The sequence below is a fragment of the Anopheles bellator genome, chromosome 1 (assembly GCF_943735745.2).
Source record: "Anopheles bellator chromosome 1, idAnoBellAS_SP24_06.2, whole genome shotgun sequence".
NCBI classification, from domain to species: domain Eukaryota; kingdom Metazoa; phylum Arthropoda; class Insecta; order Diptera; family Culicidae; genus Anopheles; species Anopheles bellator.
Window position 1 is genome coordinate 24,969,225 of NC_071285.1, and position 17,857 is coordinate 24,987,081.

At 48.0% G+C, this 17,857-nt stretch overlaps 4 protein-coding genes across 4 annotated transcripts in view; 1 reads left to right on the forward strand and 3 right to left on the reverse strand.

The window, feature by feature from the left end:
• Nucleotides 1–154: 154 nt before the first annotated feature.
• LOC131211154 (tubulin alpha-1 chain) lies at nucleotides 155–2,071 on the reverse strand. The gene is made up of 2 exons (XM_058204527.1): nucleotides 1,931–2,071; nucleotides 155–1,664 (listed from the first exon to the last, which is right to left on the reverse strand). Exons 1-2 carry the CDS (start codon nucleotides 1,931–1,933, stop codon nucleotides 315–317), a joined length of 1,353 nt encoding a protein of 450 aa, XP_058060510.1. The 5' UTR covers nucleotides 1,934–2,071; the 3' UTR covers nucleotides 155–314.
• A 3,576-nt stretch (nucleotides 2,072–5,647) lies between these two features.
• On the reverse strand, nucleotides 5,648–7,717 carry LOC131215290 (uncharacterized). Its single transcript, XM_058209677.1, has 3 exons — nucleotides 7,631–7,717; nucleotides 6,582–7,413; nucleotides 5,648–5,703 (listed from the first exon to the last, which is right to left on the reverse strand). The coding sequence occupies exons 1-3, from the start codon at nucleotides 7,715–7,717 to the stop codon at nucleotides 5,648–5,650; spliced, it is 975 nt and encodes a 324-aa protein (XP_058065660.1).
• Nucleotides 7,718–8,971: 1,254 nt separating this feature from the next.
• On the forward strand, nucleotides 8,972–11,187 carry LOC131215291 (signal transducer and activator of transcription 5A-like). Its single transcript, XM_058209678.1, has 2 exons — nucleotides 8,972–9,696; nucleotides 10,989–11,187. The coding sequence occupies exons 1-2, from the start codon at nucleotides 8,972–8,974 to the stop codon at nucleotides 11,185–11,187; spliced, it is 924 nt and encodes a 307-aa protein (XP_058065661.1).
• Nucleotides 11,188–12,366: 1,179 nt separating this feature from the next.
• Nucleotides 12,367–17,857, reverse strand: part of LOC131205507 (supervillin) — a 37,034-nt gene continuing 31,543 nt past the window's right edge. Inside the window, exons 6-7 of the mRNA XM_058197626.1 lie at nucleotides 15,154–17,672; nucleotides 12,367–14,443 (exon numbers count right to left, since the gene is read on the reverse strand). Of these exons, the coding sequence (XP_058053609.1) occupies nucleotides 14,204–14,443; nucleotides 15,154–17,672 (2,759 nt within the window). The 3' untranslated portion in view covers nucleotides 12,367–14,203. The remainder of the gene's footprint in view (nucleotides 14,444–15,153; nucleotides 17,673–17,857) is intronic.

Genomic DNA, 17,857 nt, shown 5'->3' on the forward strand with positions numbered 1-17,857 from the left:
TTGTCCCACGCATTCATTGCCCCCCTTCATGTTCCGTGTCGACACTTCGCTTCGGGGGTCGATTTCGAGTAGGCGGTCGTACCTTCTACTTCTCTGCCCCCCGAATGACCCTGCCAAATGACAAAAATGCAATAGTCTCACGAGGCGTGCTGTGTGAAATGCTGCTGTTTATTGGCGCAGGAAAATGAGGCAAATTAAAATGCACAACAACTGCTTCTGGGGATTTTGAATTGGTGCTTCAAAATGGGGCAATGGGGGCATTTTCATCGTGGCGATAGTTCGCGGTTCGGACGCTCCGGCGGCGGCCGCCTGTTCTAATATTCCTCGGCGCCCTCTCCCTCGCCCTCGCCCGAATCCATGCCGACCTCCTCGTAGTCCTTCTCGAGCGCGGCCAAATCTTCGCGGGCCTCCGAGAACTCGCCCTCCTCCATACCCTCGCCGACGTACCAGTGGACGAACGCACGCTTGGCGTACATCAGATCGAACTTGTGGTCGAGGCGAGCCCACGCTTCCGCGATGGCCGTCGTGTTGGACAGCATACAGACGGCCCGCTGTACCTTGGCCAGATCACCGCCCGGCACGACGGTCGGTGGTTGGTAGTTGATGCCCACCTTGAACCCGGTCGGGCACCAGTCGACGAACTGGATCGTGCGCTTCGTCTTGATGGTGGCGATGGCCGCGTTAACGTCCTTCGGCACCACATCCCCACGGTACAGCATGCAGCAGGCCATGTACTTGCCGTGGCGCGGATCACACTTCACCATCTGGTTGGCTGGCTCGAAGCAAGCGTTGGTGATTTCCGCCACCGACAGCTGCTCGTGGTACGCCTTCTCGGCCGAGATGACCGGGGCGTAGGTGACCAGCGGGAAATGGATACGCGGATACGGGACCAGATTGGTCTGGAACTCGGTCAGATCGACGTTGAGGGCACCGTCGAAGCGGAGCGACGCCGTGATCGACGACACGATCTGCCCGATCAGACGGTTCAGGTTCGTGTAGGTCGGCCGCTCGATGTCCAGGTTGCGCCGGCAGATGTCGTAGATCGCCTCGTTGTCCACCATGAACGCGCAGTCCGAGTGCTCGAGCGTGGTGTGCGTGGTAAGGATCGAGTTGTACGGTTCGACCACCGCCGTCGACACCTGCGGGGCCGGGTAGATGGCGAACTCGAGCTTCGACTTCTTGCCGTAGTCCACCGACAGGCGCTCCATCAGCAGGGACGTGAACCCGGAACCGGTGCCACCGCCGAACGAGTGGAAGATCAGGAATCCCTGCAGCCCGGTACACTGGTCGGCCAGCTTGCGGATTCGGTCCAGCACCAGATCAACGATCTCCTTGCCGATGGTGTAGTGGCCCCGGGCGTAGTTGTTGGCCGCGTCCTCCTTGCCCGTGATCAGCTGCTCCGGGTGGAACAGCTGGCGGTAGGTTCCGGTGCGCACCTCATCAACGACCGTCGGTTCCAGATCGACAAACACCGCCCGGGGCACGTGCTTGCCGGCGCCAGTCTCGCTGAAGAACGTGTTGAACGAGTCGTCGCCCCCACCGATCGTCTTGTCCGAGGGCATCTGGCCGTCCGGTTGGATTCCATGCTCGAGGCAGTACAGCTCCCAGCACGCATTGCCGATCTGGACACCGGCCTGTCCGACGTGCACGGAAATACACTCACGCTAGTGAAGAAAAGAAAGTGTCAGACATGGACAGCCAAGTGGAGCGAAACGGCTGGATGCACTCGAATAACGGTTGCCCCTTCGCTTCCCCGATGCCGGACCCTATGTCCGTTGCAAACCCTACTTTCACCGCACAATCGAGCGTTTCGGTGAAATTGTGACCCTGGCCAATGGCAAATTGTTTCTGGGACTGCACGCTTCTTGAATGTTGGCAACGTTTTTTGTGGGTCTCTCTAGTCACTTTCTCCCCGATGGTCAACACTTACCATGTTGCTGGAAAAGAGCTTGCACCAAGAGTTACAGAAAAATAGGGCACTAACTTCAACGTTCTCACAGAGAATAAAAACTTGGCCGGATCGGTTGGTTGGTTGGTCCTCGCGCTTGGCTCTAGCTGATCAGGATGCCTTCCAAACAGAGAATGTTCCGCGAACGGGTTCCGGCACGCGGTTTTATAAGTTCGCCGTCGGTTGCCGAAGCAGTGTGCGTTTCTCTTTCGGGAAAGTCGCGAGAGGGAGGCCGGCACCGGCTGGGTCTTTGGACTGAGCACACGTGGGGGATGTAACGCTCTGAAGAAGAAAATTTCTTCGGCGGTTGGCAACGGTCAATGATGAAGCATCATCCGCTGCTGCTATGATGGAAAACCAACATTACTTTTCTACAGCATTTGGGCCATGACGACGAATGGTGCATTGATTGCTCTCATAATTGTCTAAAGGCTCTCGCGATTTCTCTCTTTCTCCCTCTCCCCGTCTGCAGAGAACGAGTACAGGGTGTCTAGGTTTGGAAAATGAAAATGTGCTGTAAATTCGTAGTTTACATTTATATTTTACTGTAACACTGCAAAAAAAAATTCTGCAATTCCTCGGAGCCAATGGAAATGAACAACCAGCCCATCGGGTGCTCCGGAAGGCCGTTCACGTTCGGTGCAAAATGATGTGGCAGTGGGATGGTTAAGGCCATCCCTAGGATTCTACTGCCCCGAACAGGGGATGGAATAAACCAGCGTTAAATTGCGTTACGCTCGATCCATTTTTTACTACGCGTAATAACATAAAATAATAGAAACTCTTAAGGGAATAATTTGGATGCAAACAAATAAAATGTGCTGCGCCACTTCTTCGCCAGCTATTCCAGTGTCAGTGTCGCAGCTGCCGATCCGAAAAACACCTTCTTATTTGCAATAAATCATCTGGTCGATCTCATCTGGTCACCCTTGCAGATCAGCTCTCAGAGAAGATCGGTTATCGCACCAATCAGCGTGTCAGCATCTGGCCACTAATCTCCACGGGGAAGTAAAGAGGACAGCTAGATCTATTTCTGATCAGAGGAAGTATCGAATGAGGGAAGTGCACACAACATTATGTGCAAGTTTTGAAAAGTACATCTTGCGTACAATGTTTCGTGGAATATTTCATGCAAGTCACTGATGCTACCTACCAATCGCTCCTGTTCCCCTAGTCGAATTGGCCTTCACGCAGCTCTTGCTCACTTCGGCCACCTCGTTGATCTGCTCCAGTATCCGCTTCAGCGGGTCAATTATGCGATTATCAATTATGCTTGCCAATTTAACCATGTTCCAGTAGTTTCAATTTTCCTATTTCGTTCCCTTTAAGCGAAGCTCGTCATCTGCTTTATTGAGCAAAAATATCAATTTATGATTATCACATACATTTAGATCGTTACTGTCCAACTTACAGGGTGGCAACGAGAAAGTGACTATAGGTCCGATCTTTGTTTGCTATTTGAAGAAGTACTATGTTTACACTTTATTCATACATGATAAAGTCAGTGCTTGTGTTTCGTTCACCAGAAAATTGCAATGGATTCTTATAGATAACAAATCAAGATCTTGCATCTTCAAAACCTCCTAAACATTCAGATGAAGACGAAGCTGTCAAATCTGAACTTGACCAGATTATTCGTGTACAGGACCATCAAACGTTTCCAGGAAACTGGTACGGTTGTCCCCAAAAAGAAATCGGGGGATAAACGGGATGTACGGACTTCAGCAGATCTCGGATGCTTCTGAAGACGCACGCTGCTCACAACATAATTTTTTCGGATCAAAAACTGTTTACTTTGAAGGCAACTTTGAACAAGCAAAATGATCGTGTCTATGGTGGAAGTCTTCGTGATATACCAACCGATAAAAGAGAGGTAGAGGTAGGATATAATTGGGGTCTACAGGTACCACAACTCATCAACTGTGATGGTTTGGGGAGCAATATCAGCAAAAGGCAAACTACCACTGTTATTCATCGAGATTTTGGTGACCACTGTTTTGTGAGATCAAGATTTCTGGCTTTCAACACGATTCAGCATCTGCGCATAGAGCATTGGTTGTTCAGAAATGGTGCAAACAAAATTTGCCATGTTTTATCAGTTCTTCTGAATGGCCCTCACCGTTTTCCGATTTGAACCCACTCGACTTTACCATCCGTAAACCTACCAACAACGACAGGGATCATACGAGGGGGCAACGTAGTAATAGGTAACCGATAGTACCGATTGAACGTGGGCCTACATTTAAATGCAATCTACGCCGATCTTCGAGCAGCCATCGGCACCGTTAAACGGTTAATTTGAGCCGCTTATGAATCAAATGCTTAATCTTTCGTTAGTACGTCCAGCTTCCACGTCGTCGACTCGTACTATTCGCGAGCTAGACACGTTCAGTGGTTGGTGCGAGAGAAATTTATTGGAGTCGAACACCGATAAATGCAACGCAATTAGTTTTTGGCCGCTGTCGCAACGCGACTAGACAAAGAAGTTTATTAAAAATGGTCAACCCTCAACTCGAATGGAGGACTTTAAAAAATCATCTATTCTTTACTCGTTTAACTCGTTGAACTCATAGACTTGTAGAAATCGTTATAAATCGTTGCACTCGTAGCAATGGTTCAAGTTCTCCTCCGGCCGATTTGATCTTCTTTTTATAGCACCGGAGTCATCGGTTGGAGCGGCGTGTATCTCGCGACGATCCTAAACGTGTAACGCACGCGTGACCGTTGATCGGAAGCCGCTGGCGTTACTTTTCGTAACAGCCGATCTCGTACTCCCCTGACATACGCATATTCAATTATTGACACTGCTATAGAGCGCACCGATTATACCCGAGATCTTGAAATCCTGCTTTGGATGTAAGGCCTAGCTTATCGTGCATAATGAACATGAACTAATACTTAGAACAACCGACGACTTTCTCGATAAATATTCTATACTAAGACGCTTTTATGAAGCCTGTTTAGTCAATGGTCGTGAATGCTAGTATTGTTTGCGTTCCTTACTCTCCGGTTGAATTGGCGGCATCGGTAAGATTGACTCAAACCCACTTCCTCCATACCCAACCGGCTTGGATTAGAACGACGCAACGACAGACGCGGGTTGGATGAATGCTGATCTGTGGTAGGTCTGCTGACCATCTCACTAGTACTCTCATCCATGATCAACATTTCCGCACCTACATGTACGTTAAGGGGGACTGTTCGTTTTTAACACTTAGGGAGGTAGATTAACACTCGACAAAGGTAGGTCAATTTGGGCCGCGAAACTTTATGGGGTTCAATGGGTTCAATGAGTTCAATTATGCCACGTCTCTTAAACTAACAAATAAAATGTTGTGGTTTCATCCATTGCCTTAAAAGGTTAACATTTAACAAATATTGAATATACTCAGCGTCCAAGATCAATTTTGTACATATTTATGTACTGCAGTTCGAAAGACACGGTGTTTATCTGCCTTCGTTATGATCATGTCGTCCTTCCAATCCCTTTCACAGTTTATGAAGCTACAACAGTTGTTTTATAAAGTATTCACATAGTTCAAAATATTCACGTTCATGTTTGCTGCTTCACAGTTGGCCACACGGCCGAAGTACAGTTCAAGGCAGCCGAAGTGGTATTACGGGAAGCTTTCAACGAATTATTGTTATGCGGCGGGATGCGGGTCTTCGGGATGCTGTTCATCGAATTGTTGCTCAAGCTCAAGCACCATACGGATCCTTGATGCGACGCTGTTCGTGTTCCTTGAAGTGTGGTCCTGGATTTGAGAACGACCGAAGACTTCGTGTTTAGGTGTATTATTCGGAAACAGATAGAAGAAATTATCAATGTCACCGATACGATCGGACAATGAACGAATATGCAAATCTTTTCCGGTTAATGGTCGAAGGTGAAGAATCTGCGAAGACCCATTTTCATGGAGCTTATGGACCCACGCGATACTAATACCGCCGAGTTTACAGTCGGAAAATCGTAATAGGAATGTGCCAGGATAATGGTTCAGTAGGCTGTTCTCAGCATTTGATTTGGAGATGAACCGAATGATGCTACCATCATTCCACGGCTGGTCGGAAAGCATGATCGCTAGCTTCATGGCTGCATAAAACCATTCCCAGAACGTGAAAGTGCGATCTGCAATTTTGTTTTTACAGAATTGTTTCCACGTGAGAGTGAGATCGTTCGGTGCCGGAGAGGGGACGCTGCTGTTGACAGCTTTCTCGCAGAGGTAGTGCATGTTTTCGGGAGTCAGAGAACGACCAGTTAGCTCACGGAACATCCGGTACATAACTGCTGCCAGTTTGGACCAGAGTATGGTGTCAGGTGCATCTAACGAGGACGCACCGGTGAAAGACAAGGCGTTGTCCCAAACAATAGTGGCCCATGATTCGGGTTCTTGTCGTTTGTTCACAGTTACGACGATCGGGTGAAAACTAGTCCAAACTGAAATTAGATAATTTCCAGGAACATTGAAAGTAGATTGAATAATCAAAGAAAATTTTTCAGCCAACACACGTTTTGCTTTGACGAACAATTCGCTTCGTCGGATTGTTTTCAGCATTAACCTTGGGAATGTTACCGTAAATTTCTTGGTGTTTTCGTTATACTCGAATTGTTGAATATTTCTCACAAGCTCACCACATGGTTGCTCTGGTGGTTGATCTATTTCCAGCGCTCGGTGAAGTTGGGTGCAAGAAATGATCGATGCTTTCACCTGCGGATTCATTGTTTGGATATCGAGTGCATTACCTACTAGTAAGCAGGCACTAGCGGCAAAACTGTTTCTGGTTTTTATCATCTGTGGTGGTTGTTTCTCAATTATAAAAGTTTCGATGATTAGCGTTTTAATCAAGCGTTTTGCATCATCTAGCGCTTGGGCCAGCATGCCTGATACATCATACACCATGGATTGTTTTGCCACATTTTCAATGGCAAACTCAATTTGACCAATAGTGGTCAACAAGACCTTTGCTAAAGCCTCGCACCAACCCTGTATGACGCCGAGATCGCACTCTCTGTCGGCACATGCTTCATTTAGGTGCAACAGCTTATTCGTTTTCCATTTAAGAAGGTACTCGTTCAACACTTTGGCTTGCACATCACCCGACAATGAGACTATTTTGCGGAAGCCATCCACTAGAGCCAACATGTGGGGTACATGTTGGCTTCCAACTATCTTGTATTGAGTATGCGCAAGTATTCCCGGACTAGCGAGCTCCTGCCCATTCGTAGTCGTGTCCATACTCAGGTACAAAACATTCGGCAGCGCATATGTGTCCGATGGTAGTAGGCCAAATTTCCTCATGAAGTTACTGGTGTCATTCTCGATTTGGTGCTGCATGTTCTGCAGCTCTTTGATCGCAGTGCACACTTTGTGGAGCTCAGGATTTCCGACGCACAGGATACATCCGAACGGGTAGGACACATATTGTTGTTCACGTTCTAGACAGAAGACTATCTTGGAGTACAGCTGGGATGGATTCACCGAACGCAGTACACGAAAGTTGCAGGCTGCCTCATTCAATCTCGTTTTTACTGTGTTGTAGTTCTCCGGCAGACCGAGTGCCGTTTTTTTCCACCTCGTCGATCAACTTAGTGAGGAAATCTTCGCATGCGCCTGCCTGCTCGATCGGCACAGGACGAGTCAGAACATGTTCTTCGATCCACTCCGCCAAATAATGGCGTACTTCGATGGGAAAATCATGCGTATACATGGAGCGAATTTCCTCGAGAATACCGGCGGGAAGCTGACTCACACGGGCCCAAAGTGACATTTTCGCTTGCTTGGCACACTCAGCGTTATTATTGCAATCTAAATCACGTGCAAACACGGAATTCACGATAATATTCGCAGTACAGGTTAGGGCTGTCCACTAACTTGGCGTCGCAACGGATAATGGAGAAAACGAGGACGTGCTTTCATTCTGCTCCTCGGTCCTGTTCGTTTGTTGACATCTCACTTGCTCTCGTTTTTCCTTTCTCTCTCAATCTTTTTGCGCATTATTTATTGGGGATGACATTTTCAGGTTGGCTTTGTTTCGATCGCGGTTTTCAATTGCTGGCCGCCCTGTCTGTACGAATCCGACGGTTGAGCTTTAACCATTTTTAAATTCATAAACACGACGCTTTGCATGTTCATGTTCTTGTGATTATAGAGATATTGATCTGCAATAGTTGCCATTCATCTCTTAAGGCGCTTTGCATTTCTGTAAACATACCGGAAACGATCGTAGTCGGCAGTATTTCTGAATTATTCACTTTCCTTTCTTGCCGTTTAGCCGCCCAGTCAGCAAACTTGATTCGCCTACATGTATGCAATCCTACGAGCACGAGCAGTATTCAAACGGTTGGACTCGAAACCCCAAACCCAATATTTCGACTCTTTATCTCTACGATGAAGAATGTGTTGGTAAGATTTAAAATTCATTTAATCAATGAATTAAATAATTAATTATTGAATAAGGTTTTTGATATACCTTTGTTGTATTTGTTTTCTAGATTCTTTTGGCCCTTTGGCTGGGCAGCTAAACGGCAAGAAAGGAAATTGAATAATTCAGAAACACTGCCGACTACGATCGTTTCCGGTATGTTTACAGAAATGCAAAGCGCCTTAAGAGATGAATGGCAACTATTGCAGATCAATATCTCTATAATCACAAGAACATGAACATGCAAAGCGTCGTGTTTATGAATTTAAAAATGGTTAAAGCTCAACCGTCGGATTCGTACAGACAGGGCGGCCAGCAATTGAAAACCGCGATCGAAACAAAGCCAACCTGAAAATGTCATCCCCAATAAATAATGCGCAAAAAGATTGAGAGAGAAAGGAAAAACGAGAGCAAGTGAGATGTCAACAAACGAACAGGACCGAGGAGCAGAATGAAAGCACGTCCTCGTTTTCTCCATTATCCGTTGCGACGCCAAGTTAGTGGACAGCCCTAACCTGTACTGCGAATATTATCGTGAATTCCGTGTTTGCACGTGATTTAGATTGCAATAATAACGCTGAGTGTGCCAAGCAAGCGAAAATGTCACTTTGGGCCCGTGTGAGTCAGCTTCCCGCCGGTATTCTCGAGGAAATTCGCTCCATGTATACGCATGATTTTCCCATCGAAGTACGCCATTATTTGGCGGAGTGGATCGAAGAACATGTTCTGACTCGTCCTGTGCCGATCGAGCAGGCAGGCGCATGCGAAGATTTCCTCACTAAGTTGATCGACGAGGTGGAAAAAACGGCACTCGGTCTGCCGGAGAACTACAACACAGTAAAAACGAGATTGAATGAGGCAGCCTGCAACTTTCGTGTACTGCGTTCGGTGAATCCATCCCAGCTGTACTCCAAGATAATCTTCTGCCTAGAACGTGAACAACAATATGTGTCCTACCGGGTCGGATGTATCATGTGCGTCGGAAATCCTGAGCTCCACAAAGTGTGCACTGCGATCAAAGAGCTGCAGAACATGGAGCACCAAATCGAGAATGACACCAGTAACTTCATGAGGAAATTTGGCCTACTACCATCGGACACATATGCGCTGCCGAATGCTTTGTACCAGAGTATGGACGCGACTACGAATGGGCAGGAGCTCGCTAGTCCGGGAATACTTGCGCATACTCAATACAAGATAGTTGGAAGCCAACATGTACCCAACGAACATACGCAATCATGTACCCGAATGGGATTGGCTCTAGTGGATGGCTTCCGCAAAATAATCTCATTGTCGGGTGTTGTGGAAGCAAAAGTGTTGAACGAGTACCTTCTTAAATGGAAAACTAATAAGCTGTTGCACCTGAATGAAGCATGTGCCGACAGAGAGTGCGATCTCGGCGTCATACAAGGTTGGTGCGAGCCTTTAGCAAAGGTCTTGTTGACCACTATTGGTCAAATAGAGTTTGCCATTGAAAATGTGGCAAAACAATCCATGGTGTATGATGTATCAGGCATGCTGTCCCAAGCGCTAGATGATGTAAAACGCTTGCTTAAAACGCTATTCGTCGAAACTTTTATAATTGAGAAACAACCACCACAGATGATAAAAACAAGAATCAGTTTTGCCGCTAGTGCCTGCTTACTAGTAGGTAATGCACTCGATATTCAAACAATGAATCCGCAGGTGAAAGCATCGATCATTTCTTGCACCCAACTTCACCGAGCGCTGGATACTGATCAACCACCAGAGCAAACATGTGGTGAGCTTGTGAGAAATATTGAAAAACTCGAGTATAACGAAAACACCAAGAAATTTACGGCAACATTCCCAAAGTTAATGCTGAAAACAATCCGACGAAGCGAATTGTTCGTCAAAGCTGGATGTGTCTTGGCAGAAAAATTTGCTTTGGTTTTCCAATCTACTTTCAACGTTTCTAGAGATTATCTCATATCAGTTTGGACTAGTTTTGAGCCGATCGTCGTAATTGTGCACAGCAGTCAAGAATCCGAATCATTGTCCACTATCATTTGGGACAACGCTTTCGCTTTCACCAATCGATCCCCGTTATATACACCTGACACCGTACTCTGGTCCAAAATGGCAACGGTTTTAAGCAGGCTGTTCCGTGACTCTACTGGTCGTTCTCTGACTCCTGAAAACATGCACTACCTCTGCGAGAAAGCTTTAAACATCAGCATCCCCTCTCCGGCACCGAACGATCTCACTATCACGTGGAAACAATTCTGTAAGAACAAAATTCCAGATCGCACTTTCACGTTCTGGGAATGGTTTTATGCAGCCATGAAGCTAGCGATCATACATTTCAACCACCCGTGGAATGGTGGTTACATTGTTGGGTTCATCTCCAAATCACAAGCTGAGAGCTGCCTAATGAACCATTATCCTGGCACATTCCTGTTGCGATTTTCTGACAGCGAACTCGGTGGTATAAGTATCGCGTGGGTCCATAAGCCCTACGCCAATGGGCCCTCGCAGGTTCTTCACCTTCAACCATTTAACGCAAAAGATTTGCATAATCGTTCATTACCCGATCGTATCGATGACTTCGATGATATCTTTTATCTGTTTCCGAATAATACACCTAAACACGCAGTCTTCCGCCGTTCGGAAATCCCGGACCACATTCCAAGGAACAAGGAATCGCGCAAAAGATGTGCATTGTGCTTGACCCTGACAACCACGTCAACCGTATGCGGGTGAACAGTATTCCGAACAGTAATAGCAACAACGATTCTTTGACAGCTTCCTGCAGTACCACTTCGGCTGCCTTGAGCAATGTGAACTTCATTTAAATGGCCGACTATGGAGCAGTAAACATCGATAAGGAGATTTTGAACATCTTTGCGAATACATAGTGAAACATCTCTTGCAGCTCGATAAACTGAAATTATTTTGAAAGGAGGCAATTTTGAACTGTGCACAGAATAAACAGCGAATTAAATCAGCTGCTGAGAATTTTATGTTTAAGTGTTTATTTTCGTAATGAGAAATTTACTGAAATAATTGGTTAAACGTGAAAGGTAAAAACGAAACTAAGGAAATATGATCTATTCATTATATTCTATAGTCCTTTCCTTGTGCGTAAGTACAAAATCTCAACAATCAAATTTTATAGGCTGCCTGGTTGGGTTTGAACGATTGAATGGCACTACAGAGGCTACAGTAATTTGAGGACATTTCCCCTTGACAACCCTTGACGGTCACGAACATATCCTCGGGACGGTCAGCATTACTTCAGCTAAAGTATTTATTAGGCATTATAAGGACACCAAGGCATAAACCAGTTTGAAGCGGGCGAGAACCCCGCCCGTAAGAACACAACGTTACAGTAAGCAACTGAGATTAACTGATCACTTATCACTGCAGAGGTGCCAAAGAAGAGCACACCAGGAAGCTTTTCTTCGCGTTTCCAATGTAGTGCCGATTTAGGCAAAGGATATTTACTATTTTCTCTTTGGATCATTTCTGTTCCGGTAATAAAGTTTGAAGACGTTATTGATCAGAGTATATCTCAAGTGGGGCACGGAGAAAACTACGAAGATAACCAGCGTGGATATCTCAGCGATTTCAGTCCCATAAGGAAACATTTAGTTGGTGATAGAAACAGGAAAAATGAATGACCGAGAACTGTGTCCGCATGTCACTGTTCGGATGTTGAGATGCATCAACGACTGAACGATACAGAAATAACATTTTGATTGTAGCTTGTTAAAAGCAGTAGAATGATGTAATTATGGAAGTTGTCGTGAGAGACAGGCACAAGGTCGCCCGTTTCCAGCAGGCTACCTTTCGTCTCCTTATCTACCCGGGGACTATTTTTGCGCAGTCTTTCGTTGGATAGTATCATCGTTTTTGTAACCTGAATTGGGGGATGAATTAGACTGGCCAGGGTCCAAAAATGGTTTCTCTTTGCTTTCTTACATCACAAAAGGACAGTTGTTGGTCAAATAAAACAGCACAGACGTGTGGACAGCTTTTCACGGTTTTTATTTGGGTTCATTTTGGGCTTCCGGGCCACGACGGGTTCTTTCCCGTGTTAGCCCCTTTTTCGTCACATCAGCGTTCGTTATCAGCTACTCTATGTTACTAAATAAGTCAAATATCAATGTAAATATTTTATACAAAGAAAGCAGACAAGATATGTGGCTGAGGCGGCAGTAAAGTCCACACAATGAACAAAACTAGAAAACTAAAAGGTGACAACAAAGTTTAGGGTGTAATCACTGCTGCGTGTTTTTCCTCCTGTTCCTCCGTCTGCCAATCACACATGATATATTGCACCATTCCACACAATGCTCACCGATTAGAGCAGGTTCTTTACTGAATTCAATCTTTCGCCTTCCGGAAGGCTCCTGGTGTCTGGTTGCCTAGAAGAGCGTGTATCCTGCAGCTGTAGCTACAAAAGATCCAGCTTCGAATCTTGGTGATGTAAACTGAAATATTTTCAAATAATAATATGGAGCTCCATGTCACTTTGGGGGCTACTGGTAGAGAACACACTTTCCGTGGGCATCGTTTAAGGTTTAGGCAACGATTACGTTGTCCCGAGAGACCGGATCTCGTGTAAGGAAAACTTGTTTGCTTGATTTTTATAAAGTAAAAATATCATACACGTGTATACACAAACACACACGCGCTTCATGCCACGCGGACATGTATACCAATCCTGCCCTTGAGCGCCGTTCGTCGTCGTGTTGTCGTTTCGAAATCTTCGTTCTTTATTACTTAAAATATATGTTCACAATCCACAAGCTTACTTTCTTCTTGCTCCCCCTAATGCCGCCGCATGTGGTCTATGTTTTCGAGATAAGTACAAAGTATCCATGTTTACAGATCGCTAGTGGCCTCTAGTGTTTCTGCTTTCACTTTCACTACACCTTAAACACAATGCTCCTCCTGGTAGTTTTCTCACACAATTTCAAAACCTATACCATCCTGAAGGGAAGAGCCTTTCGCACCTGCTAAACTCTATCATCATTACTAGGACACTAACGGTGACGGCAACTGTGACGGAAGTAATAAATAAAAGAGTATGTCATAGGTAACGAAAAAAAAAACAACACCACACAGCAAATAATATGAATAATGAGAATGATAAACAAAAAACAACGTTACAGACACCGTTACGTGGATGCTGTGGGCTTAACTGCGGGGAACTGTGTCTAAAGACTAGCAATTGTTCGCGGCGGTCGATTACTTTACGAACACTGAAAATGAGAAGGGCCTCTATTTATTATTGAATTATTTTAGCTGTAGGCAAACAAAAACCTGAGGCCCGAAAGCGAAACAGAGAAGAAGTGCACGTTATAACGAATGGCAAGAAACGATGATTGAACGTTCGCGGATCGGTTGCGTTCATAAGAGAACAGAAAAAAAAATTCAAACACTAAAACAAAAATGTACTTATATTTTAAAATTGGAAAGACAGCATGCATTGAATAAACAAAACTAAAAAAATGTAACAAAACGTAAAAAGTAATCTCTCGAAGATAAAACATTCTTTACGCAACACGACACAGGGGGGTGAGCAGCAGTTAAGCTCCCAACCCGTGACAAAACACGCCCAAATTCCAGGGACGAATGATAAGTAATTTCTTTAAAACACCGCCATAAAATAATAGCACAGAAACTGAACACGAATATAGTGCGCCCCTGCTGGCGCTGGGAGAGAGACGAATCTTACTACAGGCCACACATAGAAACACACACGAGAGAACACTTTATCCTCTATCTTGCTGAAATCTGAAGTTCCGGCCGGCCTCCTGGCAAACTGGCTTCTCTTCTCGGTTGTTCCCTATCTCAATCTCGTTAAAACAAACCGCGCTCCTTCTTCAGCTTCGTCTGCTTCCAGGCTGGCAGCTGATCGTACTCCGCCTTTGGCATTCCGAGCGCCTCCGGATAGTCGTGCTCGTGGAGGTACAGTTCGAGCTTGGTCGGATCGACCCCTTCGGGGAGCGGGCGCTCCAGCAGAACGGCAACCGGGTACTCTTTGCGTGACAGTAGCGAAAGACTGTCGTAGATCGGTTGCGGTGTCGATTTACGACCATCCTGAAACGAAACATGCACATTGGCATAAAATGTTGGCCTGTGGACACTGAGTTGCCACTAATAATCTTATTATCAAGCTATGACGAGAAGATTAGAGACATTGAAAAAGGGAAACAATTGACTTTGAATCCCTTTTTTTAGAAAGCATTAACTGTCGATCGTGTCATCCTTGTATGAGGTGTACTTTCCGACGCCAATATCTAGCGATTGTGGTGGTAATTTGGTTTTTTTTTATCTTAAAACTTTTAGCAAAATAATGGAAACTGACTGCCAATAATAGAACTTGGACGCTGTCGACCGTTAGTACCACAGGATCTAGGTGTTAGAAGAGGTGCGCAGAGAAGCATCCATTACGCGGCAAGCGGCGCGCGCGCTTTTCAGGCAAAGGACATTGATGAAAAGCAGTTAGAACGTACGAAAACGTTCCCACTGAGGAACGATTATGGGGTCAAAAACCATGGAAAACAACAGTAAAGTCAAGCACATCAATGGCTGCTTACCGTACCAGTGGTCGAGTTGGGGCGAGTAGGACACACTGATCCGTCCAACTCTCGCCCGGATCGTACAGATGGCTTATACATATTATGATTTTAAAAAAACCTTGGTTTACACATTGTTAAACCGTGAGCCACAACTACCCTTGCTATCCGCGGTGCGAGGAGCGATCGAAGGAAAATCGTCGTCTACCTACAACGGTGTGTCTGACTTACCTGTACACTAATTTCGGCAACATCATCCTGTTGAATCCACTCCGGGAACATGGCAATGAATTCAAGCGGTTCCAACCCAGCCCACACGACGAACCCATTCACCGTGTCCGACGAGTCTCCCCGACGATCCGCCGCACTGTTGACGTCCACGCTGCTGACGGGTGTTGGTTTGCCGTACGGATGGGCGTCCACTTCATCGATACCTTCATCGTTTCCGTTTTCATCGCGCAGGGCTTCTGCAGTGGCGGACGATGAGATCGCACCATTTCCATTGCACGGCACACTTCGGCCACCAATCACGGCTTCGCTTCCGTTTCGCTCCTGCTGCTGTTTCGCTTTCCAGTAGGAGACGGCCGTTTCCATCGCAACGCGCCGTTCCATCTGCCAGCGATTTTCACCGGAACGATTGCTGTCGAAGCTACTGTGATTGGTTTCGCCGCCGCTGCCATTGTCACTGCCGGAACCGTCCTCGTGGGGCCACCAACCCTGCCACAGCCACAGGACGTGCCCGTTGTCGATCAGAAAGATCGTTGGCTGGCGGGCCAGGTAGAGATCGTCCTGCCGGAACGGATATGCCGTCGGGCGGTCCCGCGAGCGCAGCGCGTACTGCAGCTCCGTCGCCTCGAAGTTCCCATTGTTGATGCTCGTCAGGTGGAAGATGCGTGGTGTGTAGTCGTAGCTTTGGCACGATCCTAGCAGACTGTGGTAGTGATGGCGATTTTGACCACCGACTGCACCGAAGAACTCCTCCGTTTCGCGACCCTCTTCTAGCACCGCAGACGATAGGTTGCTGACCGTGCTGTTGTCGAACAGCTCCGGGGATTGCTCTTCCAGCACTAGCTTCAGGGCGTTGGCCGCCACCTCCCGTGCGTGTGGCAGGGCTTTACAGCCCTCCCAGAGTAGCACTCTTCCGCGCGCTCCGTGTACGAGGAGCACCGCGGCACGGGAACGCAACTGGCGCATACTGCACTCCACCTCGGTGCAAACGCTTTCCTCCGACTCGTTCCCGGACACTACGTACATCCGCCAACCGTACTTCGGCTCACCGCGTCGGCTCCGGTGGACGAACATCAGCTTGAAGAGGCGCACGAAAGCGGGCGCCTCTTGGCCCTGCGTCACCCGCACCTGTGAGCCCTTCTCCTTGTCCAGCTCGACGGTGAGCAAGGCGGCCGCTCCCTTCTCGTTGGCCGGGGCGTTCTTGCCGTGCCAGGTGAAGTACGCGCACCGATCACGGCCGACGACCGTGCTCCGGTTGGACACCTTCCCGCTCAGCTCGCGCACCGTTACGCTGATCTGATACATCCAGCGCACGGTGTAGCTGGTGTCGGAATAGAAGTGGCCAAGCGAGCTGCCACCCACCGGTTTGTGCTCGTAGCCGTCGATCTCCCACTGCGTAACGGAGTGCGTCAGCACGTCAAAGTGGCGCATCGACTCCTGATCGTAGTAGAAATTGCCTCGCCCCAGGTTGGAGTGCTCCAGCACCAGGTTCGGCTCGGCGTAGGATTCGTTGGCACGATACATTTGCCCACCATCGAGGGCCTTGATTTCCATTCCGAACGAGCCACCGTCGCCGCCTCCTGCGCTCCCAGCCACGAGCGGGAACTCGTCCCGAAATTGCACCGTAATGTCGGGCCAGTCGAGAAACTTTTCCCGGAACAGCACCGTCTCCATGTGCTGGGTCACCCGACCGATCAATGCCCACTCGGGCCGCCCATTGCCCGTCTTCGTGAGACGCCCGGCATCCCGTGGTCGATCACCGGCCAGCTCGGCGAAGTTGAGCGGGCTCAGCTGACACTCGTCGTAGCTGTAGCTGGCCGCGTACAGTTCTTGCGCCAACCGCAGGGCAGCCCGTTTGCGCTCCGAGGGAGCGTTTTTGCCGCTCCAGATGTACAGCTCCGAGCCGAAGTCGAAAACTAGCACCTTGGCGGCGTCCAACATTCCGATGCGCGGTATCGTGCCCCAGAGTTCGGCCACCGGAACCAGGGCATCGTCCGCAAACTCGTACACCATGTTGGACTCGATCAAGCACGCCTCGAACAGCTCGTCCTCGTCGGGGTGCCCCGAATCGCACACTTCCGCTTCGGCTTGCTCCCGATCGCGACCGAGCAGCTGCCAGAACTCGAGCCAGTGACGCTCCGAAGCACCACCGGGGCCACCATCGTTGAGAAACGTGACGCTGGCTGCCGTGCAGCCGAGATCTTTGTCGCGGACAATCTGCTCGCAGATTTCCTTGCAGCGTGACCGCTCGATCACGTTCGCGTACTGTCCGAGAAACGCAAACAGCCGGTCGGCCGTCACGACGATGAAGCAGTCGCCCCGGTTCACCGAGCGGGCGATTGGCTCGACGAGCCGGGTTTGTGCGTGGCGGCGGCCCTTCACCTGCAGCAGCATGAGCGGTTTGTACGGGACAAACGATTGGTTCAGGGGCAGCGTGCTCGACTTGAGACTGACCGATTTGAAATCTTCAACGGACGCCAAGCCGGCTAGCGCTTCGACGGCCAGATTACTAGTTTTGGCGACTGAAAAAGAGCGATTATGGTGGGCAGAAAAAGAAAGAGAGAAAGAGGGGCAGAAAGGGAGAAGGATGCGTTTGGTCAGTAAGGGCGAACGGTTTGAGCGGTTTTAAGTGTGATCAGGCGAGCGCGAGTGAGTGGGAGAGTGACACGGGAGAGTGACACGGGAGAGTGTCAGCCAACCTTCTCCA

Bases quoted from the DNA above. Each gene is read 5' to 3' on its own strand.
- LOC131215290 (XM_058209677.1), bottom strand. From the start codon at position 7,717: ATGTCACTTTGGGCCCGTGTGAGTCAGCTTCCCGCCGGTATTCTCGAG. The intron at 7,414-7,630 runs GTACGCCATTAT...AATCCATCCCAG, and splicing joins CGCATGATTTTCCCATCGAA to CTGTACTCCAAGATAGTCTT. The intron at 5,704-6,581 runs GTGAGCTTGTGA...TCTCAAATCCAG, and splicing joins ACCACCAGAGCAACCATGTG to GACCACACTTCAAGGAACAC.
- LOC131215291 (XM_058209678.1), top strand. From the start codon at position 8,972: ATGTCACTTTGGGCCCGTGTGAGTCAGCTTCCCGCCGGTATTCTCGAG. The intron at 9,697-10,988 runs GTACCTTCTTAA...CTAAACACGCAG, and splicing joins GAAGCAAAAGTGTTGAACGA to TCTTCCGCCGTTCGGAAATC.